The sequence below is a fragment of the Chenopodium album genome, chromosome 14 (assembly GCF_948465745.1).
Source record: "Chenopodium album chromosome 14, dcCheAlbu1.1, whole genome shotgun sequence".
In the NCBI taxonomy this organism is placed as follows: Eukaryota; Viridiplantae; Streptophyta; class Magnoliopsida; order Caryophyllales; family Amaranthaceae; genus Chenopodium; species Chenopodium album.
The window spans coordinates 51,961,987-51,987,031 of NC_137847.1; the positions used below are offsets into that span (position 1 = coordinate 51,961,987).

General features: G+C 36.0%; 4 protein-coding genes and 1 pseudogene across 4 annotated transcripts; 2 read left to right on the forward strand and 3 right to left on the reverse strand.

Annotated features, from left to right (window-relative positions):
* Nucleotides 1–3,000: 3,000 nt before the first annotated feature.
* LOC145578330 (cysteine-rich receptor-like protein kinase 19) lies at nucleotides 3,001–7,018 on the reverse strand. Its single transcript, XM_081635670.1, has 8 exons — nucleotides 6,295–7,018; nucleotides 5,931–5,956; nucleotides 5,160–5,241; nucleotides 4,476–4,573; nucleotides 4,260–4,393; nucleotides 3,849–4,145; nucleotides 3,290–3,440; nucleotides 3,001–3,198 (listed from the first exon to the last, which is right to left on the reverse strand). Exons 1-8 carry the CDS (start codon nucleotides 7,016–7,018, stop codon nucleotides 3,001–3,003), a joined length of 1,710 nt encoding a protein of 569 aa, XP_081491796.1.
* A 4,167-nt stretch (nucleotides 7,019–11,185) lies between these two features.
* On the reverse strand, nucleotides 11,186–12,923 carry LOC145578331 (cysteine-rich receptor-like protein kinase 10; annotated as a pseudogene).
* Nucleotides 12,924–14,012: 1,089 nt separating this feature from the next.
* Nucleotides 14,013–14,849, reverse strand: LOC145578332 (antimicrobial ginkbilobin-2-like protein). Its single transcript, XM_081635671.1, has one exon. The coding sequence runs from the start codon at nucleotides 14,847–14,849 to the stop codon at nucleotides 14,013–14,015; it is 837 nt and encodes a 278-aa protein (XP_081491797.1).
* Nucleotides 14,850–18,406: 3,557 nt separating this feature from the next.
* Nucleotides 18,407–24,854, forward strand: LOC145577519 (cysteine-rich repeat secretory protein 1-like). Its single transcript, XM_081635005.1, has 2 exons — nucleotides 18,407–19,281; nucleotides 24,604–24,854. The coding sequence occupies exons 1-2, from the start codon at nucleotides 18,465–18,467 to the stop codon at nucleotides 24,639–24,641; spliced, it is 855 nt and encodes a 284-aa protein (XP_081491131.1). The 5' UTR covers nucleotides 18,407–18,464; the 3' UTR covers nucleotides 24,642–24,854.
* LOC145579652 (uncharacterized) lies at nucleotides 19,662–21,134 on the forward strand. The gene is made up of 2 exons (XM_081636892.1): nucleotides 19,662–20,844; nucleotides 21,081–21,134. The coding sequence occupies exons 1-2, from the start codon at nucleotides 19,662–19,664 to the stop codon at nucleotides 21,113–21,115; spliced, it is 1,218 nt and encodes a 405-aa protein (XP_081493018.1). The 3' UTR covers nucleotides 21,116–21,134.
* Nucleotides 24,855–25,045: the final 191 nt, after the last annotated feature.

Genomic DNA, 25,045 nt, shown 5'->3' on the forward strand with positions numbered 1-25,045 from the left:
TATTATATGACCCCGAGATGTATCCCCTGGAATTTCAAGACTTTTTGACACCGGGCCCCGAAACCTCCAAAATTTCTCAAAAAACGTGGATATTAGTGTTCAATTTTGGAATTTTTTTGAATTTTTTCGCTCAAAAACAAAAATTGCTGAAATGTTTCCCATGGTCTCTAATATCCTTCGGGAGTCCAATTGGGTTGGTGGAACCATCCAATTTGCCTTTAAACGACCAATTTGCCGGTTTATCACTTGTATGGATTTCATTAACTCAAGCATACTACGAACAATTATGACAACATATAATGATCATATATGGTTCCAAATGACATTATTTGACCTCGAGATGTATAGCCTAAAATATCAAGACTTTTCTACACTGGGCCACGTAAACTCCAAAATTTCTCAAAAAGCGTGGATATAACCTTCAATTTTGGAATCTTTTGACTTTTTTTTGCCCAGAAATAAAAATTGGCGAAATGTTTACCATGATCCTTAACACTCTAAGGGAGTCCAATTGGGTGTGTGGAACCATCCAATTTGCTGTTAAACGGCCAATTAACCGGTTTACAACTTGCACCGATTTACCGGTTTACAACGACCAATTTAATTAACTTGCACCGAACCCGACTTGAAACGAAATTGACCCTAACCCGTTTTAACCCTAACCCGTTTTAACCCGTCAAAATCTGAATTTAACCCGACTTGTTACTAACCTGACCCGAATTCAGCCCGACCCGTTTCGAACCCGACCCGAATTTAACATAACCTGTTACAAACCCGACCCGAAATCAACCCGACTTGGTATTGACCCGATCCTAATTTTACCAGACCTATTACTAACCCGACCCAAAAATTCAACCCGATCTGTTACTAACCTGACTCAAAATCAACATGATTTGTTATTGACTCAACCCGATTGTTCCTTACTCGATTTCAAATCACCTTAAATGCAATTTAGACCACCTTATTATTGTTGATCAAAGTATTTTGTTTAGGGAGACCAAGTCAGTCTAGGCCAGGAAAAGAAAGGAGCATCATCCTCAAATTTAAGAGTTAAAATATAGTATATATTTGTTCTATGGTCAAATTAAAGGCGATAATTATCTTCCTAAATTATAGACTATAGTTCCCTTGTATATTGTCGTATATATTATAGTCAAAGGAAATAATTAGCTTGATAAAAATGATAATTATCTATTTATAGTTAGTTGAACTTGAATATAACATGACTTGGAAATGACTCGACCTAATTGTAACCAGCAAATTATTGACTTGAACATAACCCGACTTGAATCCGAGAATGACCAGACTTGGAAATGACCCGACCTGATTATAACCCGCAAATTATTGACTTAGCTTGAATCAAACCCGACTTAAACCCGAGAATGACCCAACCTGATTATAATCCGCAAATTATTGACTTGAACCGAACCCGACTCAAACCCGAGAATGAACCGACCTGATTCTAACCCGCAAATTATTGACTTGAACCGGAGGCCCGACTCAAGCATGACCCAACCCAAACCTGACCCGCATAGGTTATGAAATTAATCCAAATTAACCCGACCCGCATAGGTTATGAAATTAATCCAAATTGACCCGACCCACTCTTACCCGACCCAAAGTCAACACGTTTACGCGAATTGACAGCTCTATATCCGCATACCAAACACACCGTCAGAAGTCTCAGAACATCTTAAAGCCCCGTTCAAGTCTCCCTACTAGCACTGTAGCACACGAGTGTAACAAATGACACGACGTGGGTAATTCACCTAGAAATGTAAACATCATTTTTTTTCCCAGTCGAATTTAATTCTACAGTATTATTTTCAATTCCAAAAATTTTATTGAGAAGAGTGTCATGAAATTGGGTTTTGCTTGAAGAACCATTTTAGGGCAGAAATTCCTCAAAATTTGCTCTTCAATTCCACAGTTCTGGCACAGCGGCCCAACAATTTGTTCAGGAAAGATCTAAACTTTCTTCAGTGGTGTTCATAATGAGGTAATTTCCACTTTAATTGTACTAAATCAGTAAATCTCCGTTTTTTTCTTCTTTAATTTAATTTTGCCGCAATTCTCTTCTTGAAATTGAGGTAGTAGTTTAATTTTAAATGTTAATTGCACTTGCTTGACTGCTTCTTGTTATATTTAATAATAATAATAATTGTTAATGGTATATGCTTTGGTTATGTAAGTATGTTATGTTACATTTGATTATATAATATGCTTTAGTTATGTTTAATTATAATGTTTATATGGTTAATTGGTTAATGATCTTGGTATTTGATAATGCTTGGCATAAAGTCATAAATAGACCAGATTACATTTTATTGCTTTCAATTCTACTGACCACTGACTTAGAACCGAAGATAGTTGAACCAAAGTTGTAATCGATCAAATATAGGCAATCCAGCTTAATAGAAGAAACATAGATGTCAACTACGTAGTAGCTTAATTGATTAAAGTGTTAGGGGTAATGCCTAGATAAAAAAAAAAGCTTTTTTTTTTTTTTTTGGAAACAATTCCATTTTCGATATAATGATGTATAACCATTAACACTTTTGGAAGTATAAAAATGAAATACAATAATCATTTTAATTTTTTTGCTTGTAAATAAACTTGAATTTAGGACCAACCCTAAGCTGTATAATCTCTCTTAAATGATTGTAATTGTAATGTTTGAAGGTTATCTTAGGAAATGTGAAAGGTAATGCGACTGTCCTACATAAAAGTCCTTTTGAAATTAAACCGGAATATGTAGTGTTGGGGTGATTTTGAGAATTTCCTCTGTGCTCAAGGTCATTTGTAACAATATGTAGTCTTGTTTGTAACAAGGTTGGTAAATAACTGAATATATGTCTTGCTGCGCGGGTGTCAGTGTCACACTAGGCACAAAGAACGAACTTGGCTCACTTTCTTGACTTCCAAAAACTTTCCCTTTTAATTATGTGCTTGCCTTGTGTATTTGTGTTGAATGATGCTGGTGAAGTACCCAACAAAACTTTATTCGATATTAGAGGCGGAGTTGTCATGAAGAATGAGATCAAGGACTCCGTTCATTGTTGGCCTACTTGAAGGATTATCTTCAACACATAATAGTGCTGCTCGGATACAACTTATGACTGTAGTGCTTGAAAAGTTGCTCTCTAAAGATGGATCAACTAGTTCAATGGCATCTCCACTGTTCCAAAGACTCCTTGCCTGAAGCAACGTGACACGTTATTTATGACTTATTGTTGCCTTTTGAAGCTAATTTGAAACATGAATATATATAGGGAATAGGGTGTCTTACATGATCCGTAAGACCGTTCTTCTTTAGTACGCGAATAACAAAACTATTTCTTAGCCCACTTATGATTTCCAAGAGGGTGACCCCAAAACTATACACGTCTGACTTGATGGAGAATTCTCCACCATTTGCAGATTCAGGAGCCATATATCCACTGCAAAACAATATTTAGCCGTAAACATTAAGATTCTTAGTGAAAGTGTGAAATAACTCTTTTATCCAATATTAGAAATTGGAAGACCTTTTGGCTTAACTTGGAGCCTGGCTGTATGCTCTATGACATTTAGGCTTGTCATGGGAGCATGTAACCATCATATAGGATTCGGATGTTATGGTGAAAATATCTCACTCGTAACTGAGTACTCTTATTTAATTGCCAAAGTTGGTAAGCATTTATATGTGATTATGTGACATCTCTTCTATTTCAAAGTGTTATTTCAAAATTAGTAACTTTTTTTTTTTTTAAAGTTTTCAAATAATCACAAAGGTGTGCATCTGTGAAAAAGTGAATAAAAATAGAACTAGATGCAAACAATAACTTTTAGAAGCTTTTAGATCTTACCGTGTTCCACGAAGTTTTTTGGTTTTTGCCTTTGTTTGACCTATTCTCAGGTGCCTTGCCACCCCAAAGTCTGCTATCTTTGGGTTCATCTCCTCGTCTAGCAATATGTTGTCTGGTTTCAGGTCCCTATGAATAATTTTGTAGTCTGAATCCTGATGAAGGTGCAGAAGTCCTCGTGCAATTCCTGTTATGATTTTGAATCGTGTTTCCCAATCTAATAGCTTGACCTTCTTTGGATCTATAGAATATTCATGATCATGAGTGACAGCACGAACTACAATCTGAATAACTTTGTACCTAATACAAACTATTTTTTTCAGCTAAAACATATTACCGAATAGGAATTTGTCTAAACTCAAGTTGGGTAAAAACTCATAGATAAGCAACTTTTTTTTGCCTTCGGAGCTATACCCTAACAGTTTGACAAGATTTTCATGTTGAATCTTGGCTATTAGCTGAACTTCGTTATCAAAATCTCTAAGAGCTTGACAAGAGGCTTTTGAGAGCCTCTTAACAGCCACTTCCCGGCCACCTGGAAGCTTCCCCTGCAGTATGTATATGGAAAACCCTTTAATTTGTCACAGAAAATTGAAAAGCTGTTATGAGTGGGCGTATACTTTGTAGTACCTTGTAAACAACTCCAGATCCTCCTTGGCCAAGTTTGTTATCATTTGAAAAGTTATCTGTTGCAGAATTAATCACGCTGAAGCTGTATTTGACGACGCCTGGAAGAGGATTGTTTGTGGTTGAGTAAACAGCAGTAAAACAAGTTTCTTATTAGTTGGAAAACCATAATTACAATGCAGCATTAACTCTGTAATACTTCTGTTATTAGTAGTTGCAATAGGCTTTTATGTGGTGCTATCAAGTGTTGTTTTTTTCTTTATGTGGACTATATTATTTGGACAATAATCTACTCTCCAATTCAATGGTACAACTACACGTTTAGTGGACAGTTTGTGAAGGAGAAGTTTTTATTGAGATCAGGCTCACTAATTGATGATACTTTACACTTTACAAGTTTACTGAGGAAACACAACCATGCTGAAGTGAATAGCACTCCCATGCAGGATTTAGTCAAGTCTTGTTAAAGTCATTTGAGTCGTAAAAAACCATATGTAGGAAAGATAAATATATTAAATTCTATAACTCGATTTGTCATATATCTACTCCGTATATAACTGTCATCATTCAAGTATCCATACAACTCAAATTGACATGGGATTTGGTTTTTTGATTAATACATTTTAATTTATTTTGAGAGAGGAATGGATTTAAGTTGCGTAACTTAGAAATGTTCAAAGAAACTACCAGTTTCAATAGGACCGAAAGGTGATAGTATAATGTGCATGTCATGCATGGTTATTGATCTAATACCTATTTGCCGTAGGTACTGGGAATATAGTACAGCAATAACAATAATGACAAGATTGTGTATGATGCAGACTTGATGATTACCTATTGTGAGGACACCAGACGACAAGTTTGTTTTCTGTTTCTTCTCGAGGTGAGATTTTACATTTTTTTTTTTTTTTTTTTAATTTTTATTTATTTATTTATTTGTTTTATTTTATTTTATTATTATTTTTTTTAATGCAGTTGCTACTAATGAATGACAATAAGCATTTGTAATGTTGTCTGATGTATATAGGACTTAGGTTATGGCCTTGTTTGGCAAATGGCTGTTGGCGGTTGGCTGTTGGCTGGTTCACTTGGCTTGTTTGACCAGCTGGAATGTTTGGCTGTTTATAATGGCTTTTGAAATTGGCTGTTTACAAAAGTGTTTGGTAAATTAATTGGTGGTTGTTGGCTGTTTATTAGATAATTTGTGGGCCAACAAGCCAAAAGCCAACAAAAAAGCTACTCAAAGCAGCTTTTTCATTTTGGCTTAAAAGCCAGCTTTTTCGCTGACTAAAAAGCCAATTACCAAACACATTTTTTGGCTGTTTGACCACCTTAAAAAGCCAAAAGCCAAAAGCTAACCAAAAAGCCATTAAAAAGCCAATTACCAAACATGGCCTATATCTTATAATCTAGAAAAATAAAAAGAAAAAAACATTCTGGGATGAATTAGTTATATACCTGCAAGTCTGTGCTGTTTCTTCCTCCTGTACATGAACAAGAGGATAATGAAGAGAAGCAACAATACAAAGCCGGAGGCTGGAACAACAGCTCTTGTTATGTAAAAATGTATACTCCTAGTCCTGACTGCTCCAAAACATATTAGATTAAGTCAACAACATATATATATAGTGCCAAGACACCCAACTATGCCTTTGACAGCATTACTAAGTCTGTTTTTGGTTGAGGGCCTTGGTGCTTTAATATATTCAATTTGAATACTCCATGGAAAATTTATGTTCTTATTTGATATATATTTAATAGTTGTAATTATAAAGGGTTTATTATTCTCCAAAGTTCTTCCCATTTTTTTTAATGTTTTTACCTGAATGCGATGTTTGCTTGCCTGATTGTCCTGGAGGTGTAGCTAGTGGAGGATGGAAACGTGACGTATTATACCTTATTTGGCAGTTTGGCCGGAAAATCACGGCCCATACTTTTCCTCTGCAACAAGTCTGCAATTCTCTATAACAGCCACCCAAGCAACTTTCACAAGGTGAGCCAAGTATACCAGGGGAGCATTGAACAACACAATACAACGTTTGATCAGGTGGGAGAGGAGCCTTTACGGTTTCATAACCGTGGTAAGTTTCATTATAAGCTGCCCTCTTGATTAGATTGTTGATAGTTGTTGACATTACTTGGTCTAACTGTGTGGGATTGGATATGTTCTCATTGCTGTTCTGATGCCAATTAAAAGGATCAGTTTTTAACAGCGAGAATATTGACCTGTTTGCATAACTTAGGGTGCATCCCTCATACGAAATGCTTGCTTCTTTGTGGTTACTGCATTTGGTGACTATTTCCTGTGCCGCAGACTGTACACATTCTTGGCAGGGCTGATGACTGACATCACCTCTGCAATAGAATTGGCCATAGACTATGTTGGGGCTGTGGCCTCTGGTGGAATTATATAGGCCTGTTGTTGAAGCTTTTACGCTGAGATCTGATAGGACAATATTGAGATTTCTTTGGTATGTACTGTTCTGTGTATAATTACCAGCTTCATAGCAGTAAGAGCCAATAAGATTTATCTGTGAAGTAACCATTTTCAGCTGCAGAATTTGAAGAAAGATTAGGAGGAAAGGTTTTAAGATATAGTAAAATGATGCCACTTTTGACATATGATTAAACCCAGCTCAGCTGTCTTGTTTGGGAGAGACTATATTTGTTGTTTTATAAGGCATATGGAGATAAATCTGGCTACTTAAAACCAATATATCTGACTTTTTCTGAGATGGGGCTCTAGATCTATTATTATTTCTTTAAATAGATGCCCCGTTATGTATTGCAAAGAGCAAGCATAACTTTGTTTGTAGGCTTGGATGCAATTGTTAAATATTACTTGAAACTATCTAGTAGTATAAGAGAATGATTTAATGAATTTAGCTTTATTATGAATCTGAACCTGTCAACTTGACCTGAAAAAGTGATTAATTTGGATTTATTTGGTGTTAGGAATGAGTTTATTTGACCTAGAAAGTTCAGCAAGGGACTACTGATTGGGTAATGGCCTGATGGGAAAATATTTTTTTTGCTCATATTCAATGAACCTCAATGATCTTTCTCTATAAGATTTCCATGCTAGGGAGAAGCTCAGCTATTTGAAATTTTCAATGTGAGAACTGTAATAATTTTTTAATTAAAGCTGGGTCGTCTGAATTTTCCAATGCAAAGAACTGTTAGTGTTAGTTTGTTCTCAGCTTGCTGTAGCCAAGTTTGAAATGATCAAATTGTATGATCATTTGTCGTAACTCCCTCATACAAAAATAAGATCTTTGCAAGGGTGAGAAACTGGGGATGATATTTTAAAGAATGAGTTGCCAAAAGTAAAGTGGCTTGGAGCATAGCTGTTGCTGGGATTGATTAATCAAGAATGTTGTCATTCTTTAGATTCATTTTGTGCACGTTTGTGTAATGACGTAGCAAATGGAGAAGGTTACTTTATTTTATAGCCTAGCTTCTTAGGATATTGTAGTAAAATTCTCAGTATATAAGAATATAATTAAGTATATAACGTGGCTTCTGATATTGATACATAAATTCAAACTGTTTTAAATATATATTTTCTTTATTTTAATAGTGTTATATTCCAAAATTGTTGGTATGTAGTATTGAATCTTGTATATTATATCTTCACAGGCCTTGCCAAGCCAAAGGTCTTTGTAACTTCTTATCCAAACAATACATTATTTGATTTGAAGTATTTGTGAATAGAGATATGCTAAAATGATGTCATTAGATTTCATCAGCTTGTTACTACATTGTTTTATCTTTTATGAGCATGCAATAATGTGGAATATGGCTACTTCAGAACAGATGGGTCTTATATATTCTTTGACACCAAATTGATACATGATTATCAGTTGAACCTTTAATCAATGCCCTTGTAGGCCTTGTTAAAAGTGTCAAGTCCGAGCATATCCTTTTCACTGGCTTCTTGTATTTATTGAATATTATTTCAAATAATGTTTAAAAATTTATTTGTGATTGACGTAATTGCCAAGTGGTAAGGCTGATGTCAGATCAGGATATTTGGAATTATTAGAGAGTATATTCTACTCATAACTATTTGTCAACTAAACCTATTTTTTAGTGGAGTTGACACAGGTTAAGAAAAATGTTATAAGACTTTGGTAGCAGTTAGAGAATGGTCAATGAAAAGAAATATTAAAAGCCTTAAGGTGATGCAAACACTTTTTTAGATGTAAATCTATCTCATTCCTCAAGAATGGTGGCCTATTCATGCTTTGGCCTGCTATGTCTAACAAGGAAGATAGCTTAATTGAGAAGCTATGTTAGCACGATTGCATAAAATCATGAATACATCTAAGCTGTTTCTGAACTAGCTGTTCTTCTGTTAAATGTACCTGATTTAGCAATGACCATCAACGAGCTCTTAACACTGTTATATCTTGCATATCTGAATGTGTAGTAGTAGATTGATAAATCCCTGCTGATGAAATGCTGTTACCTGTTTTGTGGTAATCTTCTGATGGTACATCTGATTGACAAATTTAGTTGCTATTTAGGGCAGAAACTATGATGACATTGTGGGTCTATTCTGTTATTCCTTTTGTGCATGATTTTGAAAGCCAATATATATTGTATTACTTCTTTGGCTAAAAAATTGCCAGAGTCTACTAAAAGCTAGTATTGTCTCGGCATCTTTTGACCTCTATTGCTGTCGCATGAGTCCATGAATCATTTTTACTTTTTCAGCTAGTGTATGTGTAATCTGTGAGAAACTATCTAAAGATACCCCCCCCCCCCCCCCTTCCTTCAACACACATTTTTAAGTCTGTTTTTTTCTGCTGTATTACGGATGTTTCTATCTCTTACTGTCTGACCACCAGAACAATGGCTCCAAAATTGTAGACATCTGGTATGACAGACAATTTATCACACCTAATATATTTTGGGTCCATGCATCTGTAACAATGATCATGTATTCATCTTTAACAAAGTGAATTTGTAGTTTTTTTAAGAAATGAAAGGTAGTATTTAATTCAAAGTTCAAAAGCTCACACCTGTTCTATTAGCCTCTGATATTAGATTTATATCAAGGTTAACCAGTAGCAATTGTTTGGTGATGTTTGATGCTGTTGTGAACTAAGAAGTTGACAATTTGACATCCAGTGTGGACATAAAACCAGGGTTGGTGGTTGGAGACTCAATATTTACTTATGAGTGGAAACTGGAGCCATTATATTATTGATGTTATTAACATGAAATATGGTGCACTATTCTGTGTGCAGGTAGGTTTGTTCGTTTTGGAACTGTGTCTGGAACTCTGCTTCAGCTGCAGTATATTGGATCTGTTTTTTTAGAAAGTGTCTTACCTTTATCATTCGTCAAAATGGTACAATTCTAAACTTCCTTCTCTAGTTTGTCAATATTTTACAGTTCTGAGCAAACTGAACATAGATCACATTATTTTGCAGTGCGGATTCCATAAAAGTCTTTTAAATCCTTATATGATAACCAAATTAAATACAGTTAGAATTTTTGTTTTGGATGTTTGATTTGAATGTGATAGTTCATTATGTAATAATTCAACCATTTTGCTTATATTTATTTTCATTTGTTTGGAAAAATAAGGATTCTAAGTTCTAACATATATTCTATCTTTAACAATGGCCACAGTCGCCTACACTTTTTGTTCATAAGTGGACTTCCCATTTATGATTTTTCTGCATATATATGCATTGCCTTAGTAGTATGAACTAGATTGTGCTCCTCTCATATCTCTGATGAGAATATTGATCAACATGACTGGTCCTTTCTATATGTTGTATCTGAGCAAGAAGTAGATCCTGTATGTCGTTTCTGTTGGGTTAATCTCCCCAAATCCCAATTAGTGATGTAGTATTATTATTATTATTAGTAGCAATAATAATTATAGTAGCAAAAATAAGAGGAAAGGAAATGAATGAAGAAGATAGGTGACGGTTGGGACTTGGGTGTATGGACACAAAAGTCCAAAGTGTAAGAGTCTTAAATGCAAGAAGACGTTGTCACCATTTTGTCTACTAGGGGGAGACACATTTACTAAGTGTTGACAAAATTGGTGCTTGTTGTACGTAAGAAGGTAGTGATGCTAGATGGGAAACTTGATGAAGAAGCTCCATCTTGTTATATATAATGTAGCATGTTGCCGTGAGTATAGAGGGCAAGGAGAACCTCACTAGCAAAATAGTAGAGCAGCCATAATCTCAAAGAGAGGGAGATTTATAGCTGTAGTTGTGAGGGAGGAAGTGACAGAGAGGCAAACACAATATTAGTGTAAGGGTTATTTTAGGATTAGTATAAGTACTAAAGTTATAGGGTACTTAGTGTAGACTATTCTAAAATACATTGTATCTAATATTGTAATTGTAGCAGTGGTCATTATACTCCCGATATTATTGCTAGTAAAGTTGTTTTCGTCCGTGGAGATCCGGACCGTGGTTTTTCCCCTTATTGAGGAGGGGTTTTCCACGTAAAAATCTTGTGTGTTGTTTTCTTGTTGTTCCGTACTTTATTTTCTTCCTGTCGATATTGTTTTTATCTGTTACTTGATTCCCAACAGTTTCTAGAGTATGTGAATGAATTCCTCCTGTAATTGAACACTTTTTTAGCTAACTTGTAGCCTTGCTGAATATTGGAATGTTATATCCCTGCAAAAGAAAGACCATGTGTCCTGAACATATTACTCCCTCCTATCCTCTGTTCATTTAACGAGGATAAACATCTGTGATGTCCTTACTTCCTGAAAATATTGTTGAAGATTGACCAGAAGTGCTACTACTAGTGGCTATTAACTGAGGTGGTGTTGGCTCAGGGAGTACCACTGGATAGCCATTGAGTGCCGAGACAATTGGAGCCATTGTTGGTCTCTTATTTGCATTTTCTTGGATGCAAAGCAAGCCAATGTGAATGCATTTCACCGCTTCCTCACTTGAGAAGCTACCTTTGAGTCGGAGGTCCACCAACTCTAAAGCTGCATTGAGGTTCCAAAGCCTCCAGGCCTGGGGCGAATAGATTCACACATCACATATAAACTATCAGATCTTCAGTTTGAAAACTAATAAGCCTTGTCCTAAGTTATAATTTCTTAGATTAAGAAGGTTTTTTCTTTATAGAATCATACTTACTCGTTGAAGTAAACTTTCTTCATGAAAAGGGAAGGCTGTTGAGTTACACTTATGGCCACTTACGATTTCCAAAACTATTACTCCAAAGCTATAAACATCTGACTTGACTGAAAAACGCCCAGCCATTGCATACTCTGGAGCCATGTATCCACTGCAATAGTAGTCAAGTAAATGCGGAAGAAGTTATAATTAAGAATATTGAAATGAACAGTTATAATTCAACATACAAGAATCATCATAAAACTTGTATATACTTAGTACTTACTATGTCCCAACAATCCTATTGGTATCACCTTGAATTTGATCAGCTCCTACAAGCCTTGCCAAACCAAAATCTGATATTTTTGGGTTCATGTTTTCATCTAACATAATATTGCTTGATTTTAGATCACGATGTATTCTTTAGTCTTGAATCTTCATGAAGGTAGAGGAGTCCTCTTGCAATTCCTGCTATTATCTTATATCGGGTTTCCCAATCCAATGATATGTGCTTGTTTGATCTGCAATTTTTATTAATTAGCAAAAAAAAATCTTGATATACTACAAACAAAAGCAGAATTGAAATGCTGGTTGCTTTCAATTAATTTTATGATACCAAGTAGGACTTTGTCAAAACTTGAATTAGGCAAGAACTCATAGACAAGTAACTTTTCTTGTGCTTGCAAACAGAATCCCAAGAGTCTGACCAAGTTCTTATGCTGAAGCTTTGCAACTAATAGAACTTCTGTCTTGAATTCTGCAATACCTTGCCCCGAGGTGGATGACAACCTTTTCACTGCTATTTCTTGTCCATTTGGAAGTGTTCCCTATAAAGTTGGATTTAATAAATGTGTTTGAGTATATTCCAATAAAATTTGATTAACCTTAAGTGAAAACTTGTGATTTAAATGTGTTCAAATATGTAGCTTGTTATACTTAGAAATATTACCCTGTAAACAACACCAAATCCACCTTGCCCAAGCTTATTGTCTGTTGAGAAATTATTTGTTGCGACTCGTATTGTCTTGAAATCATATTGTAATGATTCTACTGTAACTATCTCCTTTAGTTCTGTTTCAATGGTTAGATATTATTTAAAATACAAGAATTTTGTGATGTTCTTTGCATGCTTTATGACTGTCAAAGAAGAATGTTCAACATAAAGTTTTGATTTACCAGGAGATGGCGTTGCTGCCTTCCGATTGTATATGCAACAGAAAGCTCCAGCCAGGAGCAAGATTGCAAAGATTACAGGAATGCTGACAGCAATGGCAATGTGTGACAATCTTTTCTGCTGCTTGTCTGCATAGTTAAGGTATAGATTTAAAAATTTTATCATTTTGCACGGAATTGGACTAAATACAAATCTTGAAAATATTGGACTTGTTAATAAGTATCTTATCCAGGCCGAAGCTCCGCTTACTCGGCCTAGGTTAGTAACTTAGCAGTCTAGCACTTTGAAAGTGGATGGATGGGCAAGGGATGATCCTCACTCTCAAAGTGCCTTTAGTGAAGATTGAACCCCTAATTCAAGTTTAGAGGGTATAAAACTTTTCACTAGGTCAAGCTTAAAATGATATTGCATCATTAGTCCAATAAGAAAATTAAACAGTAATCAGCTTGCTTGTTTTACTTTAAACTTTTCATACGCTGTATTTTGCCTCACTTAGTGGCTGCTGCAATGTAATCAGTGCTTAATCCAGGTGTACTAAAGTTTTCATACATCATATTGATAATATTAGTCATCTTTGAATTCAATTGGTTAATTTAGTTTGCTTGTTCAACTTAAATTCTCTTCATCAATTTTTCTGTAAATTTTCCCTACAAAAAGTCACTGCTGAACTATTCCTCTGTTCTGCTCTGTTTTGACTTTGTTTCTCGACCTGACTTTTTGAGTTGTCCTATCCTTTAATCAAAGTTGTGTTGTTTTCATCCCTTTTGTGAAATTAAGTGTACATGGACAAACAAATACTAGTTCCCTAATGAGAAAATTAATCTGACTCATTTCCTGGAAAGAACATTTCATTCTCATTCAAGAATTAATTCAATTTTACTTGACCATCTTAAAAAAACAGGGGTTGTAACTGCTCAGTACAGGATCATGTAGGTCTGCCCTTGATATGTTACTTTGATTTTAGATACACTATTATTTGTTCATTTAAAGTATCAATGCGCTATTACTCGTCTCTTTTTATGCAATAAGTGATGCTTCCTAAAGTCTTATTCATAACCTTGAATGGCAAATTGGCAATGAAGAGTGGAGTACATATTTAGTCCTTTATATTAACTTGTAAGATATTTGCATCACAGGGTCAGTATGACACTTGAAACTAATGGTGCAAAACTAGACAACTGTGCTTAGTTGAGTGATAGGTTACGTACACGAATGATAGTGATTAACTGTTAATCCTCTCATTAAAAATCCATTCTAACATATGAAGTCTATGAAATTGCCACTACAAGCTAACAAAAAGTACTTGCATAATTTTATACCTCTTGTAACGGTTGATGTTGAATTGATGATCGCAGATAGCAAAAATGATGTGTTAACTGTATTTCCATAAAACGGACTGACTTCAAATCTTACATTGCAGCTTGGTAGCAAAGCTCTCCCTCCAAGCATCATTGGAAGCTTCCCAATCGCAATTTTCAAGCACCGACCACAGTCATCTGCTGACAAGTCTAGCGTGCACTGCCCCAAGGTATATAACTTCTTTGAGCCTGTGATGCTAGCCATTTTGGTACCAAATTTCACCTTGCTGTTCACAGTTTCTGGTGTCATATCCATCATGGTATTGTTAAGCACCTTAGAAAATGCTCGAGTCTCGTTACTAGTAATGTTTTCAGGGTTCCATGCCACGTTACTTGGGTAATCATCCATCTGATGATAAAATGACTCATTAGAGAAACGAAGCATGCAATTATCATACCATAGAACAGCCCATATCTGGATCGGACATTCTTTGAGGATACTACCTTGAGCTACGTATACGCATTGGCCACAACCTTGACTACCAATGTCACCCCGGCATAGGTAAAGGCCATAAACTTTATCAGGGATCTGACCTACAGATGTGTAATAAAAACCAGAAAGCGAAGCTTTGGCAGTTAACTCGGCTAAGAGATTACCGAGGTTTTTTTGGTACTGACTGTTTTGGGTGTAATTAGAACTACCTGTGCGGTTGGTGAAGTAATCAAAAGCTTGTGAACTTGGAATAACAAGTTGAAACACAAGTAATAAGGTTAAGGATATCAACATGACCATAGTTGCGCTGCCGTAGGCAGCTGATGCATGGAAGTATATATGGAGCAAGTATGATGAAAGAGTGTCTAAAATTTTCGGTTACATAAGTGTTCTAAAAGCAATGGTTTACTTGTACAAGTATTTGGTAAAGTTTTCAGTTGCTTCCTGAATGGTCGATATTGTTGTCAAATCAACGATGTAGGTTTTTTTTTTTTTTTTTTTTTTTTTTTTTTTTTTTTTTTTTTTTGAAGCCATGATATTGTAGTTTGTTTTGCCCCATATAATTATAACTAAATTGACTACCTTTTTCCGAGAATACAAGATGCAAAGTATTATTGGTATTAAATTATTGATGCCATGTCACTACTGTTATTAATTACCAATTTTTCTTCGTAAAAATTTATTATTTGTTAGCATTAATATTTGAACCCATGAGGCATAAGCCATAACTTTGTATTCATATTGAACTTTGACCACCACTCCAATGACACATCTAATATGATAATAAAGTTGTATTAAAAAGAAAGAAAATGTTATACATAGCCCTTAAATATACATATAAGCATTAAATTTACACTTGAAAATAGTAAAAGTTAAGTAATCGTAAAAGGCAAAAGCTAATGAGCGTCCCTGGAGCGTTAGATAAGAGAATTAAAGTGATCATAAAAACATAGACACTAATTACACTGATTCACGCGTATTTTTGTCATAAATTCCTAATTTTAAATAATTTCCAAAAGTGCATTTAATGCTTATACATGGCTGTTATGGCTACATACAACATTACCCTAAAAAGATTTATTTATGTTTATAAATTCTACAATTATAATTGTGAACTTATATGTGGATATTTTAACAATAACATTTTTTTTTTTGAGGGAATTAGATGATTACAACTTTTTTTTACATTTCTTTCTGTTACTCAACCATAATTCATATATATGTTAATTTAAATATGTAACCCAAAAATGCATAATAATTTTACAAGTTTTTTTTTACCACAAAATTTATTTAATCGAAGAAATTTATTGTGACAGCTGATTAATAAAAAAATCTCTTTAACAATTAAAACAAACTAATACAATATAACATTTAGATTACTGCATATTAAATCATGCATTTTGATGTTCAATCATATCTACAAAATTTAAAGAATGATACTTCGTATTTATTTTTATAAAATCATATTATTTTGCAAAAAATGATATATTTCACATTATTTTGTTATAATTTTTAATATACAAAATGACCAAAAACTAATTTTTTAATTAAATCTTACAAATGCAAATATGATTGTAAATTCTCATTGTCACATAAATGTCACAACAATATTATGTGAGATTTTATGAAATTTATTTTAATTTTTAATTTTCAATTTTAAAATATCAAGTTTTTATAAATTTATCATGTACTTCATATGTAATACGAAGTAGAAATGCATTAATAGTCAAATATGTGGATAGGTGGTAAAAAACGCAATTTATTTAAAGAAGTCATAGGTCATTGGAACTGAGAAGGTATTGTGTAAGGATTTCTGTATGTATGATTATCTGCGGCAGATTTGGCCGATATGTTTCATTTGTTAGCTAATATGTTTCATTTGTTGGATAATATATTTTTTGTATTGGTTAATATATATTTCTTTTGGTGACTGACATGTACTTTTTTATATGTTCCTTTTGTTGGCTGCTATCAGGTATCAGTTGATTAGTATGTTGCTTTAATTGGCTGATATGTTCTTTTTGTTGACAGATATGTATCTTTTGTTAGTTTATACTCCATCCGTTTTTAAATACTTGATCCATTTCTCCATGCGTGGAGTTTTAGGAGAAATTGGAGAAAGTGATAAAGTATGGGGTTGGTGGAAGAATTAAAAAAAAAAAAAAAAAAAGTTGTAGAGAGAATATGGAATTAATATTGTCGGGCTCAATTGGTGAGAGAAATTTATAAAATATTGTAAAAACTTTCCAAATAAAGAAATTGAACAAGTATTTGAAAACGGATGGAGTATATGTTTCATTTTGTTAGTTGATATGCTTATTTTGTTGGCTTATATGTTGCTTTTGTTTGCTAATTCATCATTTTGTTGGCTGATATGCTTCATTTGTTAGCTAATATGTTTGATATGTTCCTTTTGTTGGTTGATACTTTTCATTTGTTGACTAATATATTTCTTTTGTTTACTGATACATTTTTATCAATGTTTGATAATAAATAGTGATTAGAGGAAAATTGGAAGAAAAGGGGTGAAATTAAAAAAAAAAAAAAAAAAAAAAAAAAAAAAAAAAAAAAAAAAAAAAAAAAGAAGAAGTCATGTGACCTGGAGGATCCAACGTCGAAAATAACCAAGTCAAATTTCGAAATGTGAGCAAAAAAAAATTTAACGGGACATGATTAGAACTCTTTCTCACCCATTTATTAACATTATTGAAATTTTAAGGAGAATTTTTAAATTACCACTCAAAAATGTATCCATTTTTAAAATAACCACCCGTTAATTTATTTATTTATTTATTTTACCACCTCTTAAATTAAAAAAACTACTCAGATTACCACCCATTGCAAAATTCTGGTGGATTTCTGGTATGTGGACCTACCCAATGGCTAGTAACGGTTATGTTTAAGCATTATAATCAACCATGTGTTCACTCCACCTCCCCTTTAAACCAGTTTATTAAGTATAAGGCAACCTAAAATCAAAAGAAAACAAATGAAAAAAAATCAAGAGCTTGTTATCTAAATTGCCACTACTACTGATCATCTTCTTCCTGTTACCACTAAGAGTCGTTAGGTGGGGCCCACATAAGAGAAATCCACCGGAATTTTGAAATAGTTGGTAATTTGAGTAGTTTTTGAATTTAAGAGGTGGTAAAATAAAAATATAAATTTAACGGGTGGTTATTTTAAAAAGGATACATTTTTGGGTGGTTTTTAAAAATTAACCAAAATTTAATCTTATTATGGTATTCTCTAGAGGGGATTAGCGGTCTTAGCGCTTTCCTCTCGGTTTGAAAAAATACATCTCTAAAGAGATATAAAAGATTAAAAAATACTGCCTCCGTCACCGAATGATAGTCACTATTTTCATTTTTGGACACCCAAAATGTTAGTCACATTTCACAATTTTAGATCCCATACAATCTTACAAAATGACCTATATACCCTCATTTTTTTGGTTGTATTATCTGTGCTTCCCAAAATACCCTCATATTTGCCTTTGTACTTGTTCCTTAATTGAATGAGTTGTCTCCCTTTTTAATGACAATCAGTTTCTCTCTCTTCTTTTTGTTTTGCACATGATTGGATTTTAATTCCCATGTACTTTTATTTATTTCTCCTTAATTCCTGTGATTTTCACCCAAAAGTGACTATCATTCGGGGACGGAGGGAGTAATAGGGGTTTCTATGAGGGTTCCTCGTGACTTTGAAGTCAACTCATGTAATATTCAATATAGTGGGCTTGCTAAATAATCGATTTTAATTGGTCACCCTGTATCCACCAAAACAATATGGGTCCCTAATTTTAGGAAAAATAAAAACGCTTGATGTTGACTTAATTTATCACTTAATCAATAAAAGCCATGCTAGTAGTCATTGTTATTTATCACCTTCATCCCACACCTTCAAAACACCAATATGATGATATTTCCATTAATATTTATCATCTTCCTACGCCTTGAACGTGTTTTATCAACCTCGAATCATTCCTTTGTCTTTGCACATGCATCCGGAATTGGAACGATCGATAATTGTGGAAAAAACAACCTTCAAAATCTCCTAGCAACCTTAACATCCCAAACCTTAAGTACCGGGTTTTATAACTTTAGTACTACCTTCCCCGGAACTCCCAATCAGCTACATGGCCTATACCTTTGTCGAGGTGATGTTGTCGATCCCCAAGTTTGCTATAGTTGTATCAATTCTGCTAAAAACTATATCTTCGAAAACACCTTTTATGTAAGAGAGGGTTTAATTTGGTATGACCTTTGTATGATAAGATTCTCGAATGAGTCGTTTCTTGGCAAGTTGGATACAGGGATGTCAATGGCCTCTTGGGACAATCATAAAATCGAGGGTAGGCATCGTATTCATTTCATGAAAATTCTAAGGAATACGATGGAGGCCTTGGCCATCCAAGCCTCGAATGTTGTAAACGGAAGAAAATTTGCTTCAAAAGTTGTCAAGTATACAAGGTTTGATTCGTTTCACGCGATGGTCCAGTGTACGCCGGACTTGTTGGCTAGTGATTGTTACAAGTGCTTGACAAGCGCGAGACAGAAGCTACTGAGTCTTCGCGGTAGTTTAAGGGGAGATGTTACATACAGTAGTTGTATGGCTCAATATAAGACTACTCTTGCGTTCAGTAACAAGTATTCTGCAAGTGAAGAGGTTAAGCCCTTGTTGTTTCTCCCATCTACAGCAGCCACTAATTCAGCACCAATTTCACTAACAGGTAAACGAAGATACTAAAATTTCGTATATGATCAGATTCACTAGCTAGTAATCTTGGTTTTACTTTGGATTTGATTTCGTTAATAGTTTGATTAGAGATCTCATCAGTCTATAGTAAGACCTTTAATGTATTAATTAAAAGGGAAAGTTGTTAGATTATGGAAATAATCTATTGTAATTATATTGCATATATTTAGTGTATATCTTTCCTAGTTTCGCATAGCTTAACCTAGAAGCCTAATCTTGTATATATACTAATCTTTGATGAATGAGAAGGGTACGGCAAATATTCACATATTCTCTCATGGTATCACGAGTCTAGGTTTTCTTTCCTAAAAACCCTAATTCTCTTCCGCACTATTTTCTTCTCCTTTTTCTTCCATGGCTGATCAAAAGATCCACCCTGCTACCCTCGTCAATAACATCAAGTCCTGTATTCCTATTACCCTTGATTACGCAGGTAAGCAGTACAATACATGGTCAACCTTATTCCAACTTCATTGCCGTGCGAATTTGGTTATCGATCATATTCTTCCCCCTCCAGTGGATTCTACGGCCAAGCCAACCGAGCCCACAGCCGCTGAAAAAGCTTTCACCCAACGTCTCGATGACTTAGTTCGACAATGGATTTATGGGACAATCTCTATTGATCTTATGAATTCGATAATCGACCCGGATGACACAGCGTTGGATGCGTGGACAAGGTTGAAGGATTTCTTTCTCAACAACAAGGCTGCTAGGGCGTTACAACTTGATGCCGAATTTACTAATACTCAGCTTGAGCAATTTGATGGTGTCAAGGCGTATTGCTCGCATCTTAAATCCCTTGCTGATAGTCTGAAAAATGTAGGGGATAAAGTCTCTGATAATCGTATGGCTCTACAACTTTTGAAAGGCTTATCAGAAGATTACAGGCCCTTTCGAACCTCTGTTCGTCATATGAACCCTCTGCCTACTTTTGACTCTCTCCGTTCTATGCTCGAGCTTGAGGAGCATAGCAATGCTACCGACCCTGCTATTGACACTCATGAAGAAGCGCATCTGTCTCACGCACCTTCTACGGGTCAGCAGGGCATTGGAGATAACTCACAAAATTCCTCTTCTTCTTCTCGTGGGCAATCTCGTTCCGGTGGCCGGAGAAACAAAGGGAAGGGCAGTAAAGGGAAAGGGGGTGGCGCAACCGCCGCCGCTAACCGGAGCAACCAGCAGCAGCCGCCGCAACAGCAGCGCTGGCCAAGTCAGCCCCAGCAGCAGGGTACGGCTCAGCAGCAGGCTCCTTGGTTTTATCCTCCACCTTGGGCCTATTGGAATCAAGGGCCTTGGGGTGCTCCACCATGCCCCTACCCGACTCAGGGACCAGCCCAGAATCCGCAGTGGTCTGCAAGGCCTAATCAGCCCGGTGTTCTCGGCCCTCGTCCCCAACAGGCTTACTATGTGACCAACCCTCCTCCTTCTCCGGGGTATGCACCTACCAACATTGAGCAAGCAATGCACACTTTGTCTATTCCCGATCCGAATTACTACATGGACACGGGGGCTACATCTCACATGACAAATGCTCAAGGTAATTTATCTCCATACTTTAATTTGCGTCCGCATGTGAATAATGCAATTATTGTTGGTGATGGTAGCAAAATTCCGATTACAGGTTATGGTCACGAATCTCTTAACCAACACACACTCCAACTCAAAAATGTCTTACATGTCCCTAAATTGATCAAAAATCTAATTTCTGTTAGAAAATTCACTACTGATAATCGAGTTTCTATAGAGTTTGATCCTTTTGGGTTTTCTGTGAAGGACTTGCAGACGGGGAGCAAAATAGTGAGATGTAATAGCAATGGCGATCTTTATCCCTTCTTCATGGATCGTCAAGTTTTTTCCTCTTCCACTCCGTCAGCTTTTGCAGTTGTGTCTCCTAGTGTGTGGCATTCCCGTTTAGGTCATCCGGGAAATGCAATTCTTAGTTCTTTGCGTAGTAGTAATTTTGTTCAATGTAATAGGGCTAAACTTGATGTATGTCATTATTGTCCTTTGGGAAAATTAATAAAATTGCCTTTTTACGACTCTACATCTCATACTACTATGCCTTTCGATATCATTCACAGTGATTTATGGACATCTCCAGTTTCTAGTTCTCAAGGTCATAAATATTATGTTCTATTTCTTGATGATTTTACAAATTTTTTGTGGACATTCCCTATCTCTACCAAGTCTCAAGTCCATAACTTATTTCTCCGAATTAGAACATACATAAAGACTCAATTTGAACGAGAGGTAAAATCTTTCCAATGTGACAATGGCCGTGAGTTTCATAACGATCCTTTCACAACATTTGGTCATCAACATGGGATGGTTTTCCGATTTAGTTGTCCATACTCTTCACCTCAAAATGGTAAAGCCGAAAGAAAAATTAAAACGATCAATAACATTGTTCGTACCATTATGTGTCATGCCTCGATCCCCCCCTCTTTTTGGCATCATGCCCTTGACATGGCCACATATCTTCACAATATCTTGCCTACAAAGCTACTTGATTACAATTCTCCGACTCAAATTCTATATCATAAACTTCCCGATTATTCTCACCTTCAAGTATTTGGTTGCTTGTGCTTTCCTCTTTTTTCCTCATCTACTATCCATAAGCTTCAAGCCCGCTCCACTCCTTGTGTTTTTCTTGGGTATCCATCCAATCATCGGGGTTACAAGTGTTACGATATGTCGAGTGGGAAAATTATCATTGCTAGGCATGTATGGTTCGATGAGTCTAGTTTTCCTTTCTCTAAGGTTCACACTCCTCAATCGCACACATATGATTTTCTAGGTGATTATTCTAGTCCTCTAAGCAATCCGTTGTTGCGGCACTCTTTGTTGGACTCCGATCACACACCTCCTTCTACAAGGCAGCCCACTCCGCAACCAGGGTGCGGCACAGCAACCCAGGCCGCGGGTGAGCTGCGGACTCCCCTGTCCGTACCACCTTCACCTCCTCCCAGCTCCATTTCTCGCAGCTCTCCTCTTCCAAGCCCCCTGCCAGCAGGTGGCTCTCCTCCCAGCACCCAGCAGCGTGGCCCCGTGCCACTACCTGCTATCCCCGCCGGGTTACCAGCGGGTGCTGGTGCTAGGGGAGCCGTTCCTGCCATGCCCACTGCCCAGCACGATGGTTTTCCATCGCACACTGGTGCAAGTGAGGCCGAGCAAGGGGTGCTTCCTATTCCACCCGACTTTTCTTCTTCATCTTTCTCTCACTCTAATCCAACTCCAACTCACTCCATGTCTACTCGAAGTAAGCATGGAATCGTCAAGCCTAATCCCAAATACCAAAATCAAACACATCATACTACTACCTCCATATCACCCATTCCAAAGAACCCGGTTAATGCTATTCGTGACCATAATTGGAAAATTGCTATGCAGGAGGAGTATGATGCTCTTATTGCCAATGGAACTTGGAAATTGGTTCCGCGACCACCAAATGTGAATATAATTCGGTCATTGTGGATTTTTCGGCATAAGACTAAATCTGATGGGTCTTTTGAGAGACATAAGGCTAGACTTGTTGGTGATGGAAAAACTCAAAGGGAAGGGATTGATTGTGATGAGACCTTCAGCCCGGTTGTTAAACCGGCTACTATTCGGGTTGTTCTTAGCATCGCTCTAGCAAAGTCTTGGCAAATTCATCAATTAGATGTGAAAAATGCTTTCTTACATGGTCATTTGAATGAAACAGTTTACATGTATCAACCTATGGGATTCAAGGATCCAGATAAACCTGATCATGTCTGTTTATTGGAGAAGTCGCTTTATGGTCTGAAACAAGCACCCCGTGCGTGGTATAAACGTTTTGCAGATTTTGTGGCTACTATTGGTTTTGCAAACAGCAAATCTGATACCTCATTGTTCATCTATCGCCATGGTAATGATACTGCTTATCTCCTTCTATATGTTGATGATATTGTGCTTACGGCTTCTTCGGAGTCTCTCCGGCGTCATATTATTTCTCGACTCAGCTCTGAATTTGCAATGAAGGATTTGGGTCCTCTGAGTTATTTTTTGGGTATTGGTGTTACTAGAGGTAAAAATGGTTTATTTTTATCTCAAAAGAAGTATGCGCAGGAAATTTTGGAAAAAGCAGGAATGACAAATTGCAAGCCTTCGCCGACTCCTGTTGACACCAAAGGCAAATTGAGCACTCAAGAGGGTGCTCCGTATGACGATCCTACTTCTTATAGGCGCCTCTGTGGTGCCCTGCAGTACTTGACTTTTACTCGGCCGGATATTTCTTATGCAGTTCAGCAGGTTTGCTTATTTATGCACTCACCCCGTGTTGAGCACATGGATGTGTTGAAACGCATTCTGCGATACATTAGAGGTACGACAGATTTTGGTTTACACTTGCATAAATCTTCGGTTTCCTCTCTTCTATCATACACGGATGCAGATTGGGGCGGGTGCCCGGACACTCGTCGTTCTACATCAGGTTATTGTGTGTACCTCGGTGATAATCTGATTTCTTGGTCTTCGAAACGACAACCCACTTTGTCTAAGTCCAGTTGTGAAGCAGAGTACAGAGGGGTTGCAAATGTGGTTTCTGAATCTTGCTGGATTCGAAATTTGTTGCTTGAGCTATTTCTACCTATTTCGAAAACAACACTGGTTTATTGTGACAATGTGAGTGCGATATATCTTTCTAGTAATCCGGTTCAACATCAGCGCACTAAACACATTGAGATGGACATTCATTTTGTTCGTGAGAAGGTACAACGCGGCGAAGTACGTGTCCTACATGTTCCATCCCGATACCAGATTGCAGACATTTTCACAAAGGGTCTGCCAAAGGTTTTATTTGATGATTTTCGGGACAGTCTCAACGTTCGTAGTCCTACCGTTTCGACTGCGGGGGTGTGTTAGATTATGGAAATAATCTATTGTAATTATATTGCATATATTTAGTGTATATCTTTCCTAGTTTCGCATAGCTTAACCTAGAAGCCTAATCTTGTATATATACTAATCTTTGATGAATGAGAAGGGTACGGCAAATATTCACATATTCTCTCAAAAGTGATGCATCTAAATTGAAAGTTCTATTATTTAAAAGTGATGAATCTAATAAAAAAACAGAGGAAATATTAACTTTTTTTGAAGTTTTATATTTAAATCCATCCATTTGTAACTTTAACACTTCCTCCACCCACAGTTATGTGCAACAAAGGAATATTTTACATCTCACAAATAATATCTCTTTGTTGTATATAATTATGGGCGGAGGAAGTATATAATTTGTGCAGTCGTTCATTTTTGTAAGTTTGTTTTGATTCAGGAACACAACTGGATGATCCTGCTGATAGAAGCGAATGATCTATGGAATAACGATGGATTGTAGTCGAGCACACGAACTATATATGAGCTTCCCTGCTATTAAAAAAAATGTGGTAATAAACTAAACTGCTGGTAGTTATGTTGTTTCATTTGCTACAAAATATAAGATTAAACTTTCTCTGTATTAGACATGTTCATGTAACATGCATCGAATTGCTGTATAACATATACTTGATATCATTAAGCATGGACTGATACATATATTATATTTCATCATACAATGACGAAGATCATGATGCTTTATAATTTTATATCAATATTTCCAATCAGGGTGTAATTTGGACTGTTTGCGTTATCGGTTTATTTTGATTATGATGTAAAGATAAAACTAAGCTAGCGTGGGAGGAGGCATTATTTAACTGTGGTATTACTTGACTTTTCAA